General features: G+C 34.7%; 2 protein-coding genes across 3 annotated transcripts; both read left to right on the top strand.

The window, feature by feature from the left end:
* Positions 1 to 6,177: 6,177 nt before the first annotated feature.
* Positions 6,178 to 10,304, top strand: LOC140986940 (uncharacterized). 2 transcript variants are annotated; one of them, XM_073455354.1, is made up of 8 exons: positions 6,183 to 6,600; positions 7,425 to 7,489; positions 7,614 to 7,681; positions 8,791 to 8,897; positions 9,133 to 9,182; positions 9,324 to 9,406; positions 9,479 to 9,630; positions 10,045 to 10,304. In XM_073455354.1, exons 1-7 carry the CDS (start codon positions 6,543 to 6,545, stop codon positions 9,591 to 9,593), a joined length of 546 nt encoding a protein of 181 aa, XP_073311455.1. In that variant the 5' UTR covers positions 6,183 to 6,542; the 3' UTR covers positions 9,594 to 9,630; positions 10,045 to 10,304. The 2 variants fall into 2 exon arrangements, with proteins under 2 accessions (XP_073311457.1, XP_073311455.1); XM_073455356.1 differs by lacking the exons at positions 8,791 to 8,897; positions 9,133 to 9,182; positions 9,324 to 9,406; positions 9,479 to 9,630; positions 10,045 to 10,304 and adding an exon at positions 8,250 to 8,614 and having other exon boundaries at positions 6,178 to 6,600.
* A 6,661-nt stretch (positions 10,305 to 16,965) lies between these two features.
* LOC140985913 (uncharacterized) lies at positions 16,966 to 18,362 on the top strand. Its single transcript, XM_073453858.1, has 2 exons — positions 16,966 to 16,986; positions 17,601 to 18,362. Exons 1-2 carry the CDS (start codon positions 16,966 to 16,968, stop codon positions 18,360 to 18,362), a joined length of 783 nt encoding a protein of 260 aa, XP_073309959.1.
* The last annotated feature ends 23 nt before the right edge of the window (positions 18,363 to 18,385 follow it).

The following is an 18,385-nucleotide window of genomic DNA, read 5'->3' as shown; positions in this document are numbered from 1 at the left end:
TGCATTAATTAATTATGTTGTGCATATTTACATGTTTAAAATATATTTTTCTACATGATTGCATTAAAATGTAATTTTAAAAGTTTATTCGAGTTGCGATCGAGGAACGGAGACCGATGGCTGAAAAATAGAAAATATTTTTATTAAATAGTTGTTTTTAATTATTTAAAATGTGGGTGATGCTTTTTCATATTTTTGAAAATAAGGGGTTTTGAGGTGATTTTATACGCCGGGACATAAATGTTATCGTTGTTAGATTTTCAACAAAAATGCGAGCTTTTTAGCAACACGGCTAATAAATTCACAAATTTATTTAAACAAAAATCTTGTTAATATTTTATTAAATCTTAATTAAGACTAATGGGCCTAATTTAGTGGCGCCTAAAGCCTTGTTAGTGACTTAATTAGTATAAAATATAAATTAAACACCCCAAAACCTACATGAAGGCACGCCTCTTTCTTTTCAGAAAACTCTCCCCAAATCCCATCAACATACACGGCACACACACACTCATAATTGTAGAGGAATTTTCGTGGGTTCAAGGTAGAACAAGCCAAAGGTTTCGCTCCGTTCTTCGTCGTCAACGGTTTTTCGTGCGTATAAAACGCAAAAGCACGACATATTCTTCCTTTACTCATCATCACACCATATTATTTAATTATGTTTGAAATTGCAGGAAAATGCATGATATCTATTTTCGTTTTTTTTCATGAGCATGGGTTTTTAAAGCTTAGGTTTGTTGCAAATCATGTTTAATATGATCTTAAGGGGCTGCCATGAATTAGGATATGATTAAGCAAGTTTTTACACAAGATTAAGGGGCAAGAAACACGACAAGCACGCTGCACACTTGAATCACAAGGCTGGAACCGTAGGTTGATGGGTGTGCTAAATTCAAGAGGGTTCGGTTTTATGCATGGGGGCAGGTGGCTCGACCAAGCTGGGTGGTTGGGTCCTAGGGGTCATGGTTAGGTCCTGGGTTGGGTCCTAGGGCGGCTAGGGTTCGAGCTTGGGGCTGGGGAAGGAGTCCACGATGGATAGGACACTTCTCGAAGGGAATTCTGTGTGGCCGAGAGTTGCAGGGTGTGGCTCGGTTTGGGGCTGAGCTAGGTGGTCCACCAGGGTATTAGGATGATGGGCAGGGGTCGGCTCAGGGGCTGGAGTGGTGGGCTCGCTGCTGGTTGAACAAAACGTGAGGGAGCGCAGCAGCAAAGGAACGCGCGCAGGTTGGCTTCCTGGTTCAGAAGCTTCGCTGCTTGGGTTCAGGGCTTGGGCTGGTCTGGATAGGGTCTGGGCATGGTCCAAGGATGGTGAGGGTCGTGTAGGCTCAGGGGTGGCTCGGCTGGAAGAGTCCTAGTGGGCTAGGAGTCTTCGCGTAGGCTAGGAGTCACGCAAAGATTTTGTGGCTTGGTTCCAGGGGCTTTAGCGCAGGCCAGGGCCTGGTTCTATGGGCTGGGCTTTGTCAGGAAAGTGCCTAGGTGGGTTGGCTAGGTTTTGGCTCGAGGTGGCTCGGGTGTGGCTCGAGTAAATTGGGAGATGGCTTGGTGTGTTCGTCGATGTGTCAAAAACGAAAATTAAAAGGCTAAAATTGAATCCATGGGTCCACGAGTGTGGCTCATGACTTGGAAGGGTAGAATAAATCTTAATAAGGTTATGTTAAAAATTTGGAATCAAAATAATGAGTTTTAGATTTATTCAGGATTTAATCGCTGCACTAAACGCTAATTAACGAGTTAATTGAAACGCCTAGTTTTATGCTTTATAAAATTATGAAAAATTAGGTTTAAGCTTAAATAATTATTATAAGTCTAAGTTTTTAATTTGGAAATTTTATATTAAGGTCTGGTTTAATTTGAGATTAAAACGCATTAATACGTCACATTTAAAGATTTATTTAAAAGTCCTCGAGTTAAGCTAAATAAAAATATGAGAAAATTCATGTAAGCTTAAATAATTAATTGGGATATGTTAAAGTCGATGAAATTAAGAAAATGTCAAATTCGAGAAATTTTATGTCTAGGGGTAAAACGGTCTTTTTACACATAAAAAGTAATAAACGTCATGGCAGTGCCCTGAATGCTGTTTTATGTGCTAATATGATTATTTTCTATAGTTATGGATGCTTATGGAATTTTAAATGTTAAAATGATATTTTAAATGTTTATGGGATTTTATAAGTTAAAATGATATTTTAAATGTTTAGGGAATTTTATATGTTTATGATTTAATATGTCAAAATGTTATTTTAAATGTTTTGAGGTTAAAATGATTATTTTTAAATGTTTATGAAATGTTCATGATTAAATTATGATTTTTAAATGTCTATAGGATTTTTATGATTTAAGGTTAACATTTAAAAGACATGTTGCATGCTTGGTGTCAAAAATAAAAATGATATGTTGTGGATGATTTTTATAAGTGATGAAAATGTAAAATGTTGAAGGAAGTAAAGTGATTGTGACTAATTCGTTAATAATGGCGATGTCGTGATGGTGATGGTCCCAGTGGGAGCCCGACGATCGTGTTTCCATTATTGCGAATATGAGGTTATGAGGATATGAGGTTTGAGGTAAGAATGGGAATATCGTAAGAGGAGAAGGCCCCAGAGAGAGCCCCGACGATCGTATTTCTATTCGATCATGTTAGGCCAAGGCTCAGTTGACCGATGAGAGCGTCGCTGATGTCCCCGCCGCCCAGTACTGTGGTTATATGTAGATGGATCCATCGATCATGTCATGTCATGTCAAGAAAGTCACAATTAACTATCTGAATTCAACAAAGGAAAAGGAAAATGTTTATGATCATGATAAAAGGTTTTATGTCATGTTTTGAGGAAAAGGAAAATGTTAAGGTTTATGTTATGCATGTCATGAAAATGTTTATGTTTAAAGTTGATACATCATTATGAAAATGTTTTTATGCATCATAAAAAGGTTTACGAAAATGTTCATGTTTGAAGTTCATGCATCTTCATGAAAACGATATTTTAAGTACAAGTAATTTTCACTGTCGCGTGTGGTTTTATACGTATTACTTGTTATCAAGAATATGACGTGTTGAGTGTTTAGACTCACTAGGTGTGATTGATGGAGATGATTATGATAAAAATGTTATGGGAGGTCTTGATGGTTGACCTGACTGGACTGAAGGTGCACACGACCCGAGGACCAGCGCTTCTAGCTTTCCGCAATTATGTTATGATTTATGTTAAAGATTTTTACGACTTTTTATTTATGCTTTTGAGTGCTTTTTGAGAGATTATAGTATGGGCTGTATTTCTCAAATATATAGTTGATTGTGTTTATTTTAAAATGATGTCCAAAATATTTTATGTAATTTTTGTGGCTCGGCCGATGCTAGGGAGGTTTAAAAAAAAAATTCTAGCACATTTTAAGAAAAAGAAAGTCAGACGTTTCATATATATTCTTCATATGATTTTGTTTATGGTTAGATTTTGAAATAATATCAGAGTTTATATTTCTTAAACTATTATTTCAAGATTATAATTCAAAGGGAATATAAATGTTATTTCTTCTTAAGATCATAATCCACACCGCTTTAAACTTTGGATTTATTCACTTTTACTTTGTTGGCTCATGCATTAAATTGTTTAGATTATTGTGAACATTTATGAACAATACTTTTTTTTATTACACATTCAGATTTATATATTATAAAAAAAGATTGTAATGCTGACAATAAATACAACGTTGGATAAGGATATAATTATTTTATTGGCAGAGTAATAAAAAATATTATCACTTTGGTGCATTAAAATAGGTTCACTCAAATTTCGAAAAAAAAAAAATTGAATGCGTTTGGCAATTATTTGCCAATTAAGTTTGTGTATGAAAATATTTTTTTATATTTATATTATATTCTAATTGGACATACCATATTTATTCTTTATTAAAAAAATTCCTTCTGGAATATGTATGAGATTAAAATATTATATTAATTCTCGTTAATTGTTTATAATATTTAGTATTATCCTTACATAATAATTGGTCATTTATTTATCTTGTTTGATCGTTCTACCCCTTAATAATTATAAATTTGGGTATTTAATTGTTGCTAAAAAGTCATGCAAAATCTCCTTCATAAATAAATATCATGCAAAAGTTGTGTTTCTAAATAATAAATATTGACAGCCATGTGGCTTATGAAACAATAGATCGAAGATTAAGTTTCGTGTCAGACGATTTCATAGATTTCATATATCTATATCTGTGAGACGAATCTAACTTGTTCATATATAAATAAAAAAATTGATATTTTTTATATAAAAAATAATATTTTTAAATGAGTTAGATCTGTGTCTAGTAAATAATTCGTCTCATAATAACTCATAAAATAGTTTCATAATAATTTTTGTGAAGATTGAAAGTATGGTGTAAATTTATTATTATTTTTTAAATCAATAATTTGTCCTTTAGCTTTTATTTCTTAACGTTAATGTTTACTTTGTGATTTTGAGTATTATTGCCAAACAAAGCCTAGCAGATGCTGGTAAGACAACCAAGGAAGAGCGTGAGAGTACCATCCGTGTGAGGCCGTACGGTGGGTTGCAGAGGTAGGATCCCCTGCTTCCGTTGCACATGAGCCCATGTAAGTTGACCATATCACGAAATATATTATACTCCGTTTGATACATGTGATAGGATAAGTAAATGATTAATAATTAGAATGATTTAAAAAATGAGAGATATAGATTAATAGTATGGTGGGATAAATAACATGGTGTTTGGTATGATTTTAAAATGATGGATTAATTTTGTAAATTTTATTGTAATGACCAAAATGCCCTAAATACTAATTAAATATATATTCTTAAAATAATTGGATAGATAATTAAAATATTTATAATTATAATTTACATTTATTAAAATTAATATAAATATATTTATTAGAAATAAATTTGTAAATATGTATTTATTTTAATAATTAAAATAGCAATAATATTTTGAATGTTAATGTTAAATAAAGTTTTAGTAATAATTACAATATTATTGTTTTTCTTAAAATAATTATAAATATTCTTAAAACAATTGGATAGATAATTAAATATTTATAATTAATAATTAAAATAATATTAATATTTTGAATATTAATTTTAATGTTAAATAAAGTTTAGTGATATTATAATATTATTGTTTTTTAAATAATTATAAATATTCTTAAAATAATTAAATAGATAATTAAATATTTATAATTATAATTTATGTTTATTAAAATTAATTTAAATATATTTATTAGAAATATATTTGAAAATATTACGGTAATCATTAAACACAATAAATTAGAATTTAATAAATATTTATTTTCATAAGAGATAAGAGAATAAAAATGTAATTTGTGGTGTGTTGATAACTTATCCAACTTAATTTGTTAGATTAATAATCAAATAATTAATCATAAAACTAGGTCTTAAACCGGGTCAAAATGATTATTAATATATCTTAAAATTTTAACCAAACATTATATAAGTATGTGATTATTCATCTATCCTTATTTAATCATATCAACCAAACACACCCTGAATATAATAATATTTAATATATTTGATAGCATTTTCACAATAAATATATTCTTGAGCCAAATGTGTATGACTTTAAAAACAACTGGTTTTGAAAAAACTTTTAATTTTACATTGGGATTTTATATATTTTCGATATCTTATCAGAATAAAAAAATACAATTTATTCAATGAAAAATATCTGATAAAGTTTTTTATTTATTTTAAAATTTTAAAGTGTTTGACTCATTTTGTCGTGCTCGTACTCACACAAGTACGACTATACGATAAAATCCACAAGCACTTAGAACATATCTATCATCGTCTTATAGAAAATGTAATATCAAGTTGTTTTAAAAACACCTTACAAAATATTATCAATCATTTCAAAAGTTCATTTATATTAATATTGGATATGAATATTACACATTTTATTTTCCAAAAACTAGAGAATATATACATATCCATCAATATATCCCAATAATAATTTTCTTCTTCTATTTTTTTTAATAAATAAAATAAAAACATCTAAAAATGTCTAATGAAGTACTAACTTTTGTTGTGTGGAAATGGGCTCAACTAACAACAAACTAAACACAAGCTGGCCCCTTTCCATTTAAAGGCCCAAATACCAAACTAAAAATAAGACGGCCCAATTTGTTTGGGTATCAATGTGACGTCGTCGCCTTTCCACGCGAACTCATCCACTCGCTTGTTTATTGATTTCCCTACCATCATCTCTGCTATTTTGGTTTTCAATTCCTGATTTGATCTGTTGTTTCTGGTGCAGAATTAGGAAATTGCGATTATTACATATCAAATTTGGGCTTCTCTCTTCTTCTTTTTGTTTTCATGAATAGATTCGATGAGAATCGGTGTTTAACTCGGATAGTATTGGAGCTGTTTTGAAAACGTTTGCTTTGAAGAAATTGAACGGCTTAAGCTATAACGTAATCGTCGCGGGTCGTTGTGTATATTATTGATCAATCTTTCTTTGACATTGGATAGTTCACTGGTTGGAGGATTATGTTCATTTCTAAGTTTCATCAGCTGGGTGCTCATGCTGCCAAAAGGATAGTGGAAGGTTTGTTCTTTTATATGGTTTATTAGTGTTCAGTTGGAGTAAAAGGGGCCATTTTGAGTTGTTGCTTCATTGACAAATGAAATTTTATATTAGGGATTGCATTTGTGAAGAACAGAGACGAAAAAGTGAGTGTTGGCAGGATGGAATGAATAGGGGTGTTAGGAAATAAGAAACTTTGGCGAGTTTTGAACTTTGGATTAGCTTTTTACGTAGGAGGCGTTCAAGGTTATTAACCTCACCTTATTTCATTATGTAATTCATGTAATATTGCCAACCCCTCGACAATGTCCTCAGCGTCTCAATCCGGATGGCTGTTGCTTACCTACAAGAATATCGTGCATACATTCTAAGTTCCATGTCAAGTGACATATTGCCTCAGTAGTAGCCTTTTCATGGGTCTCCTTATCATAAGTCGATTCTCAACTAGAACAAATGAGTCTAATGGATTTCTATCGGGCACAACTAGCTTGCTCTAGGTCTAGAAATTGAAAAATAAATGGAAGGTCACGGAAAGAGCGAGGAATGGACAGGTTTGGGGGATATCATCGGATTCTTCATATCCAAAACCATAACCTTATCCTATAATTTATATGATTATAGTTATCATAGGCTACAGCCCCAAGGGCCTAGTTGCGTTCATGTCAAGTGATGCAATTAACTTGTCATAAATTTATTATGCATGACTTAGGTGTTTGGGATAAGTAAGGCTATATTAGATACAGATCAATGAATAAGAGATATCCACATAGTGGAACCTAATTATTGATTGAACTTTGTTCTATTACTTTTTTCTTCCTAACTAATTGCCTTTTGTTTTGTTGTAGCTCCTAATTTTACATGGAGGATACCATACTCACCCACTGTTCATAATCACTATGTAGAAACACTGGTTAGTATAGTAACACCTTCAATATAAGTTTGTGGCATCACTTATTTGTTTATAGCACTCAAATATCAAAAGGTTTGGAATGATGTTGTTGACTCTCTCTCTCTCTCTCTCTCCATGTATCCAGAGACGTGAATCATTTTGCACGGAAGCAGCTAAACTTGATTCAGAGGAAGGAAATGAAGCAAAACAAAAGTATGTTGTTTCAATACCATGATCCATGCTCTTTAGTTCCTCTTTATTTTTTCTTTTCTTCAAATTCAGAGGCCTGGGCCTGATTGTTTGAGAGAGATAGAAAGTTTAACCTGTAATGGATAAAAATATAGTTCTGAGAATAAGAGAAAGTACAGTTCTTTAAGGCTACACATAACTAGATACTATGTTATTACCCAAATATACATTTGTTTCATAGTCTTTCACGGCAACAAAATGCATTCAAATACTTTATTCAACTCCTGACAAGTGTATTTTAAGCGTTCCTTCGCACAGTTTTCATTGGTTGAGCTGATCATCTATGCCAAACCAACTGATTGTTTATGCCAAACCAACTCTCTTAAGTTTCCAAAGATGTTGCATGAAATCAGCCACTATCTTTTTCACTTCCATGAATAGGTATACAACAAATGTTTGGTGTGAGTGCAAAATTAAGCACAGAGTTGTTACCCATCTATGTATAAGGCCTAAAGCATATGAGGTTAAAGTCAGTTTTTATTTGGAGCTGTGCTATTCACTGATTTACCATGCGTTTGTGTGGACTTTGCAGAATAAATGTAACGTTTGTGGGCAAGGATGGAGAAGAGATAAATATTAAGGTCCCAGTAGGAATGTCAATGTTAGAAGCTGCATTGGATAAAAATATAGTTACGAGAATAAGAGAAAGTACAGTTGTTTACGGCTACGTAGAAATAGATACGATGTTATTACCCAAATATACATTGGTTTCACAGTCTCTCACGGCAGCAAAATGCATTCAAATAGTTTATTCAACTCCTGACAAGTGTAACTTAAGTGTTCCTTTGCACGGTTTTCATTGGTTGAGCTGATCATCTATGTCAAACCAACTGATTATTCATGCCAAACCAACGCTCTAAGTTTCCAAAGATGATGCATGAAATCAGCCACTATCTTTTTCACTTCCGTGAATAGGTATGCAAATGCAATAAATGTTTGGTGTGAGTGCAAAATTATGCACAGAGTAGTTGCCCATCTGTGTATAAGGCCTAAAGCATATGAGGTTAAAGGCAGTCTTTTATGTGGAGCTGTGCTATTCACTGATTTACCATGCTTTTGTGTGGACTCTGCAGAATAAATGTAACGTTTGTGGATAAGGATGGAGAAGAGACAAATATTAAGGTCCCAGTAGGAATGTCAATGTTAGAAGCTGCACATGAGAATGATATAGAACTTGAAGGTGAACTTATCAGGGCTGTGCTTTCATTTTGCAGCGCATGTTAAATATCTTCAAGGTTTTCAACAAGTTATCATTTTTAGTTCAGTTTATTGTTTAATTGAATCTGTCTAGTGCTAATACCATCTGATTTTAATTTATTTTTATGTACTGTTAAAATTCTTTTGGAGATTTCAACAATTATATTCATGCATGATGTTATTCTTATTGAACCATCTAAATCATCTAAATATTTCAGGGGCATGTGAAGGTTCACTTGCTTGCTCCACTTGTCATGTTATAGTGATGGTGAGTTATTTTGTTCTGTTATTTCACAATTTTCACAATGTTTGTTCCCAATATTCAAAAATTTGGATGCTGATGTTACTGGTAAATGAATCTAAGATAGTTTCACCATTCATCCACATTCATAACAATAGCTTTTGACAGGATGTGGACCAGTACAACAAGATATCAGATCCTACTGACGAGGAAAATGACATGTTAGATCTCGCTTTCGGCCTCACTGAAATGTAGGTTCCTTGGCTCGCTTGATCTTTATGTTGCATGTTCCCAGCAATTTAATTATGGATGATTTGCTACAGGTCTCGTCTGGGTTGTCAAATAATTGCGAAACCAGAACTTGATGGGATTCGTTTGGCGATTCCCGCTGCCACAAGAAACTTTGCTGTTGATGGGTATAAGCCGAAACCTCACTGAGTTTATTGCAGAAAGGAGGAGAAAAGTTTTTCCAATTGTAAGCAGAAGATCCTCTTAACACTTTTGTAGCTTCTATTAGTTCTGTATGGCATCACAAGACCAGGGTAGTACCTCCACTTTTTACTATTATTTTTCTAGAGAACCACCAAGAAAGCGGAGATTTATTACAGAACCTGAAAAGGCATAGATTAGACAAGAACCTAAAAAAAATCAAGATAAACGAAGAACATATAACTACTCGAAATTTGATTTTCCGCCAATCAAATTTTACTTTTTTTGACGCTCCACAAGTGAAATTTACGCCATTGTGCCCCTATAAATTTGCCTATCTTGATCAAACAAGACATTTTATATGCGTAGACAACCATTTATTTAGATCTTTTGCGTAAAAGATAAAAGTCATTATTGTGTCTTGTGCTGATTTCTGTATCAGATTGAACATTTTCTTTAGAAATGATGATAGCAAATGCTTAAGAACCAAATCGAAGGTCGTCCTTTGAAAACAATATTCAATTCACATGGGATTATTTCACTTTTGTGGAAATGCTCAAGTGCCGGGGATCTGTATTTATAAAGGCAAGCAAGTTCATAAACCGTCGCTTCAAAATCTCTCCAATATTATCCATGATTTTTGATGATTTGTAGTTCTATCTGATATCAAATTTTCAAGTTTGGAACAATATGCAAAGAATGCTTATCTTGATGTTAATATTTCACATCACTTATCTCAATGACTTATAGCACATTTGTCTATTATTTCACTTGGCAAAAACTTGTCTAAGACGGTTTCACGGGTCGTATTTTGTGAGGCGGATTTCTTATTTGGGTCATCCATGACAAAACATTACTTTTTATGATAAGAATATCACTTTTTATTGTGAATATCGATATAGTTGATCCGTTTGACAGATAAAGATTCGTGAGATCGTTTCACAACAGACCTACTCATTCCACTTTTGTGGAAATGCTGATATCTGATTTTGATTTAATAATGTAAACTATATCAGTAAAAAAAATGTTATTTGTTAGGGAAGAGATTAGTTTTGATATTTTGACGAAACTTATTAAAAAAACATCAAATTTTCCTAGTCAGTCAGGCATCAGCAATGGTAAAATTACTTCTTCCCAATCAAGTTTCTTTTTCCGACGAGGCGACGACACAGTCAATAAATAAAATCTGAAAGGTTGGCATAGCAATGAATCGACTTTATGCGATATTTTCTGCTACACAAAATATATATGATTGGTACAGTTAGCCTTAAATCAAAGTTGGTAGTAATAATGAATATATAGTTTAATATTATTTAAGTGACAATTGGCAATGATGTTTTTCTCCAAAGCAGTTAATATATATATATATATTTTTTTTTTACTTTTACGTGTTTTTTGCTTTTTAGAATCCTATGTAGAGACCGACCAATTGGTTCAATGGTCTCACCCTCGTCTCTATTATAATAATTCAAGTTCGAGTCTTCTCTTCCTCTCAAAAATAAATAAATAAATAATATTATATATGAGTGAAGAGATTAAAAAAAATTTGATGAGTGCTCTCATAGAATTTGCTCTTCACCTATATATATCTTAAACATGATATACAAATAGCGTTGTAATAAAAAAAACTTATAGAAATGATTTTTTTTGTGCAAACGATAAAATTCTGCATTTTTATTACATCCAGTGTTAGGCTGGAGATAAAAATAATCATGTTATTCGTATTTTTCAATTTTTTTATTCTTATATTAAATATAATTTATTATTCAAAATATGCGTCTCTTGGCACACGATTCGTGTTTGTATAGAAAAAAATTTTGGCGTTAAAATGAATATTTGTTACTTTAAAATTTATGATTTGTTATAATATTTTTTATAAGAAGATTTATAAGATCATTAAAAAAATCGAAAATTTAGATAAATATAAAGAAATACTTTAATAGTTCTAAATTATCGAAAAGTGGATAAGATATACAAATTATAGATGAAATACAAATCTAATAAAATATATTTTACAAATTTAATAAATATATTTCTATTATTTTTTTATTAAGTATAAATGAGAGAATTTTTGTAATTTGAGATGAGTTTTGGTATTGCAAAGAAACACACAATGAATGACGTAAAAGTTAATTGTTTTAGTTTTTGTCTTATTACGAAAAATTATAATTGGTGGTAAAATAATACAATTCTAATATTCTAAACTGTATAGCATATCAAATATCATGTTTTGATTGTTATACTGAGCTGAGTCAATCATTGTATTCCAATAATCTTTCTTCCAATAATTTCGCTCTTTTACAATCAACGAGAATTGAACCCATGACCTCGACTCTGATAGTAATTGTAGAACCTTCACTTTAACGAATGTTATAGATGATGGTAACAGTGACACTCTAATAATTTAAACTGCACAACAACTTAAACACCACGTGTCGATTGATCTTTCAAGCAGAGATAATTATTTTACCACAACAATCTCTCTCCCAAAAATTTTATTTCTTGCAATTATTGAAAATCGAACCTATGACTTTAGATTTGATCCCACAATTGTAGGACCGAATGTTTGTTTCTTTACCAAAAGACATAACTGGTGGTAATTGTGTAAATCAAATATTTTAAACCACACAATATCTCAAACGTCATGTTTCGATTGCTCTCTCAATAGAGGTAATTATTACACCCCAACAATCACTTTATATTATTAATGTCAACTTTTGACCAACTAGATGACCATATTTTATATATACATACCAACTTTTAAGATATAACCCTTTAATTAATTTTTTTTAATAAAATTTATGACTTTTTTCAAGTTAATTTATATGTAGAATAATTTCTAGAATACCATATAAAAATATTTGTAGAAGAATAATTCTCTAAGTTTTTAAATGGTAAAATGGGTGTGTATTTGTTTTAGAGTAGGTCTCTTGTGAGACGATCTCACGAATCTTTATCTGTGAGACGGGTCAACCCTACCGATATTCACAATAAAAAGTAATACTCTTAGCATAAAAAGTAATATTTTTCATGGATGACCCAAATAAGAGATTCGTCTCACAAAATACAATCCGTGAGACCGTCTCACACAAGTTTTGCCTTTGTTTTATGAGTGAATTGGCTTTAAATCTCCAAAATCAAAGTTAATTTTGCATTCAATCTTTGTCAAAAATGTTTTTGTACTCATTGAGTCCACATGTTTTTCATAAACATTGAAAATATAGTACTACACCAAAATTTTTTTCTCTCCTAGGGTTTGTAAACTCTAGTGAGGGTTGGCCGCCTGCATGCTGCGGGATTGCTTCGCTCAATCACTTTCATTGATTTGGGTGTTGGCATCAGTCACCATAACATGGACCTAGACGAAATATCTCTTTTGGTCGAGGAAATGAAACTTTTTAACCCACGAGCAAACGACACGATAATTCTCGATGCAACGGAAGCACAACTTGGTGCCAATTGGATTGCGAACACTTTGGTGGAGAAAGTATTATCACCCAAAGACATAAACCGAGAAGCGTTTCGACAACAGATGCCCCGTATTCTGCAAGCAACGCGTCGGATCTCTATTGAGGCTATGGGTGACAACAAATTTGTATGTGAATTCTCATCGATTCGGGATCAGAAGCGAGCCCTCGAGGATGGTCCATGGAACTTCTTCAAAAGCTTGGTGATTTTCAGAAAACCTCAAGGATGGCAAAATCCAGCGTCCATGTTGTTCGATGAAACTACTCTCTGGATGCAATGCCACAATCTGCCATTGGCCATGATGCACAAAGAATTCCTAAACAAAGTTGGTAAACAGATAGGTGAGGTTGAAGAATTAGATGCTGGTGATAATGGAAATTATCTGAGACGGTTTGCTCGAATTCGGGTAAGATTAAATGTCAATCAACCATTATCAAAATTTATCCGTATTAGTACAGGATGAGATGAGGAAGATATCATTGTCCTATTTGTGTATGAACGTTTGCCGGACTTCTGCTACGCCTATGGAAGAATTGGTCACACTGTTAGAGATTGTGTTGATGATACAGCTAGTAAAACTAATCTTGCTTACGGAAGCTGGCTGAGGGCGTCGACTCATAGTGGCGGGAGTAAAGGAATGCATACACATGAACCAAAATCTGATATGAACCCGTACAATGAACAATCAAATGTGGGGGAGGAAGATCAAGAAGCCCAGCTACCGACAATCCTGATTCTGTAAATACAGCTGTGATGGTTATGGACGATGGTATCTTGTGAATTCTGGACAACAACAAGAAACCGGTGGGTGGACTAGGATCGTCTCAAGAGCCAGTATATAATTCAGTCTCCCAAACATTTCGATTAAGAACCTGGAAAGACTCTCCCAAACCTTATTGCAGCCCAATCTTACGGCTCGCCTCGGGACCAGGGGCAAAAAAAAAGACAAATAGACAAATCACTTAACACGAGAGAGCATAAGCAATGGAAGAGAAGAGAAAGGGAAGGAGGATTGTATCAAAAGAAGAAGGATGTGACATCTTTATCGGGAAGTGAGAAACGCAAATTCAACAAAGATACAGAAGAGGTCATTTCCAAAGAATGTGAATCCCCGACACAAAAAGGGGCAAAAATAGATAGTGCAAACGATATGATTGAGGAGCTAACGGCGGTGGTAGCTATGCAACCCCGCCGAACACTATGAATCTCATATGTTGGAATGCTCGAGGGCTTGGGAACCCACGTGCATTCCGTGAATTACGGCGACTTATCACCGAAAAGGACCCAACTCTCTTGTTTTTGAGTGAAACAAAAATGAGAGAGGCAAAGTGCAGGCTATGGAAGAGTATTCTGGGTTTTAAGGGCTGTCTCATGGTGGATTGTAGTGGTAAAAGCGGTGGTCTCACATTGTTTTGGAAAGAACCGGCTGAGGTATCAATTAAATCTTATTTTGTTGGTCACATTGATTGTGTTATTCAGGAATCAGATCATCTGTGGCGATTTACGGGTTTTTACGGCCAACCGGACTCTTCGTTACGCCATTTTTCGTGGGATCTCCTCCGATGACTCAAGAGTCTGCGTGAACTTAAGGATAATCCATAGGTAGTAGGGGGCGATTTTAATGAGATTTGCTATGAGAGTGAAAAGTTGGGTGGCAATCGAAGAGCAGCACCTCAGATGCAAGCTTTTCGAGAAATAGTAGAAATGTGCGAGCTTCAAGATCTCCACTGCCATGGAGACCTCTATACTTGGGTGAATCGCCGAAGCACAGAAAATCTAATTTTTGAAAGGCTTGATCGATTTGTAGGCAGTCTGAATTGGAGGTTATTGTATCTGACTGCCCATGTCTCATCTCTGGAATTCTTCCACTCTGATCATCGCCCTATCTGTCTTCAATTAACAAATTCTCATTCACAAAGGCAAGCTAAACATTTCTCATCGATAGGTCTATTCCGGTTTGAGAGATTCTGGTTGACAGAAGAGGATTGTGGAGATGTGGTTGAAATGGGATGGGGATCGACCAATCATGCTATTTCGTTACCTAAGCGAATCTACTTGTGCAAACAGATGCTTCTAACATGGGCCAGATAAAAGTTTCATAGCGTCCCAAAGAAACTAAAAGAGCAGAGAGCACTACTAAATAACTTACGCACAAGCCATAATTGGGACTCATCTGTGAATCAGATTCAGGAACTTGAGAAAGACATCGAAAAGTTAGCCACAAAAGAGGAATGGTATTGGAGACAACGGAGTAGAATATCTTGGTTAAAAGATGGTGACCGTAATTCCAAATATTTCCATGCTACAACATCCCAACGCCGAGCTTGTAACTCCATTACTGGTCTAATTTCAGCTCACAGAGATTGGTGCACTGAAAGTGATGGAATGGCAAATATTGTGTTGGATTATTTTGGGTCTTTGTTCACATCTGATAACCCTACTGAGAGTAACATGCAGCTATTATTAGACGTCTTGTCGCCGAGAGTTGATGATCATATTAATTCCTTTCTCTGTGCCCCTTTCACTACAGTTGAGATCAAACGTGCACTCTTTGATATGCATCCAGACAAAGCGCCTGGCCTCAATGGGATGCCTCCCCTTCTCTATCAGAAATTTTAACATATTGTGGGACAAGATGTGACTGATGCCGCATTGCATATTCTGAATGACAATTCCATCTCTGAATCTTGGAACGAAACATTGATTACGATGATCCCTAAAACGGCAAATCCGATGCTTATGAAAGAATTCAGGCTGATTAGCCTCTGCAATGTTTGTTACAAGATTATTTCCCGAGCCATAACTAATCGGTTAAGACCGGTGATTTTAAAAATAATTGACAAGTTCCAGAGTGCATTTATCCCTGGTCGGCAGATCACAGATAACATAATAGTGGGATTCGAAACTATTCATTGGATGAGCACCAGAAAAGCTGGAAAAACGGGTTGGGCGGAGTTAAAGCTAGACATGAGTAAAGCTTATGATCGCGTGGAGTGGGATTTCTTACAGCAACTAATGAAGCACTTGGGGTTTGCAGATGCGTGGATTGATAAAATCATGTGATGTGTGAGATCGGTCAAATATTACTTTCGGATCAACCTAGAAGTGGTAGGACCTATAATCCCTACCAGGGGACTGCGACAAGGGGACCCATTATCGCCATATCTATTTGTATTGTGCGCCTATGGGCTATCTGCCCTATTTAACTCATACGAGGCGAGGGCCTGGATCCGAGGAGTGCGAATTGCTTCAACTAGTCCTTCTATATCTCACCTATTTTTCGCAGATGATAGTTTGGTGTTCTTCAGGGCTTCGATGGAGGAAGGGGCCAGGGTGAAAGAATGTCTATATCTCAACGAGAGAGCCTCGGGTCAATTGATAAACTACGAAAAGTTGGCACTCTCTTTTAGCCCAAATACAAACTCAATTCTTGTTGATTCGATCAAACGGCTTCTGACCATTCCAGTGGTTCAAAGACATGATCTCTATCTAGGTCTGCCCACGATTTCACTGAAAAGAAAGAGACTCCAATTCAGATATCTGGTGGAAAGAGTTGCTAAGAGAACTCAAGGATGGGGACAAAAATGTTTCTCGGTCGGGGGGAAAGAGGTCCTCATCAAATCTATACTCCAATCTATTCCCACTTATGCAATGTCTTGTTTTAGAATTCCTAAATCAATTTGTGAAGAGATTGAGAAAGAATGTGCAAAATTTTGGTGGGGCGTGGAGAATGGAAAGAGGAAAATGCACTGGCGGTCCTGGGATTTCCTTTGCAAACCTAAAGCGAGGGGAGGACTTGGATTCCGGAAAATGGAAGAATTCAACCGAGCACTATTGGCAAATCAATTTTAGCGTTTACTACGAAATCCATCATCGCTAGCAGCCCAAGTCCTAAAAGAACGTTATTTCAGACATGGAGATATCATGGATGCAGGTATATGTAATAATCCATCAATTTGGCGATCTCTTATTTGGAGTAAGGGAATTCTTGAGAAAGGATTGATTTGGCGAGTTGGGAATGGACAATCAATTAAGATCTTTGAGGACAGTTGGGTACCAAGTCTGACATCAAAGATAGGCAATACAAATAGGGCATGGCAAAGAGATGTGAAAGTGGACTCATTGATTGAAAATGGAGTTTGGAATACCACATTAATTAGGAACCACTTCAACCTTTTTATTGCAGAAGAAATAATAAAGATTCCCCTTCCGGCCCAAGAATCGATTGATACAAGATTTTGGCCGTTTGATCCCAAAGGCCACTACTCAGTGCGCGATGATGTTTGATTACAAAGAGGACTTTTCTTACCACCGGAAAACCAGTCTGAGCATTCAATGCAAAAATGGTGGTATTTTATTTGGAGTCTCTCCCTACCGCCGAAGGTACGTATTTTTTGGTGGCGAGCATCACATGACATCATACCTACAAACTAGAATCTATTTTACCATCATGTACCGATTAATGGGAATTGCTCATTTTGTCATTTAAAGCCTGATTCTACATGTCATTCATTATTCTTTTGTGAGTTTGTCAAACGACTTTGGAAGGATACAGAATACTACCAAGTGATGAAAGTAGCCAAGGAGGCTTGTACGATGGATTTCTGTTGGTGGATGAGTGAGCAACTATCACGGGGTGAGTTCGAAAAATTTGCTAGACAAGCTTGGGCCGTTTGGAAAGAAAAGCTAGATATCATGCATGGTAATGAAAGGCTATTGCACGAAGTGAACATCACGTGGAGTCGAGCCTTTCTTTCAGAATTTCAAGATGCTAGACTTGCTGATAAAACGACTCCTAAGAAGCAACCTTCGGCCAAGACGTGGCAAAAACCAGTAAATAATGCTCTAAAGCTGAATGTTGATGCATGTGTCAATGAGAACCTGAATCGATACAGTGTGGGTGGAGTCCTCCGAGACAATCAAGGTCGACTACTTATGGCCTTTGCTAAACAAATACCAAAACCTACTTCAGTACTTATGGGAGAACTAGAGGTCATGAAGGAAGGTATCAAGATCCTATATGAAAAACAGCTCTATGATGTTCAAGTAACAACATATTCCTTATTGACAGTGCAAGCAATCACGAACTTTAAGGAAGACATTGGTTATGCGGGTCTACGTATTTCAGAAGTTATAGACCTTATAAAAAACCCCGTATTTGCAGATTTTATTCATGAGAATAGATTGCCTAATAATGTAGCTCATAACATTGCTCTTTTTTCTTCTTACTACCATTCCTCTTTTGTGTGGATGAATAGTGAGTTTCCCTCGTGGTTAGTAAATCTTGTAACAATTGATCTATCTCAATAAAATTACAAGTTTTGCTGTAAAAA

The sequence above is a fragment of the Primulina huaijiensis genome, chromosome 10, assembly GCF_012295235.1.
Source record: "Primulina huaijiensis isolate GDHJ02 chromosome 10, ASM1229523v2, whole genome shotgun sequence".
Classification (NCBI taxonomy): Eukaryota; Viridiplantae; Streptophyta; class Magnoliopsida; order Lamiales; family Gesneriaceae; genus Primulina; species Primulina huaijiensis.
Note: the sequence above shows the minus strand (reverse complement) of the source record. Positions and strands in the feature narration are given on the sequence as shown.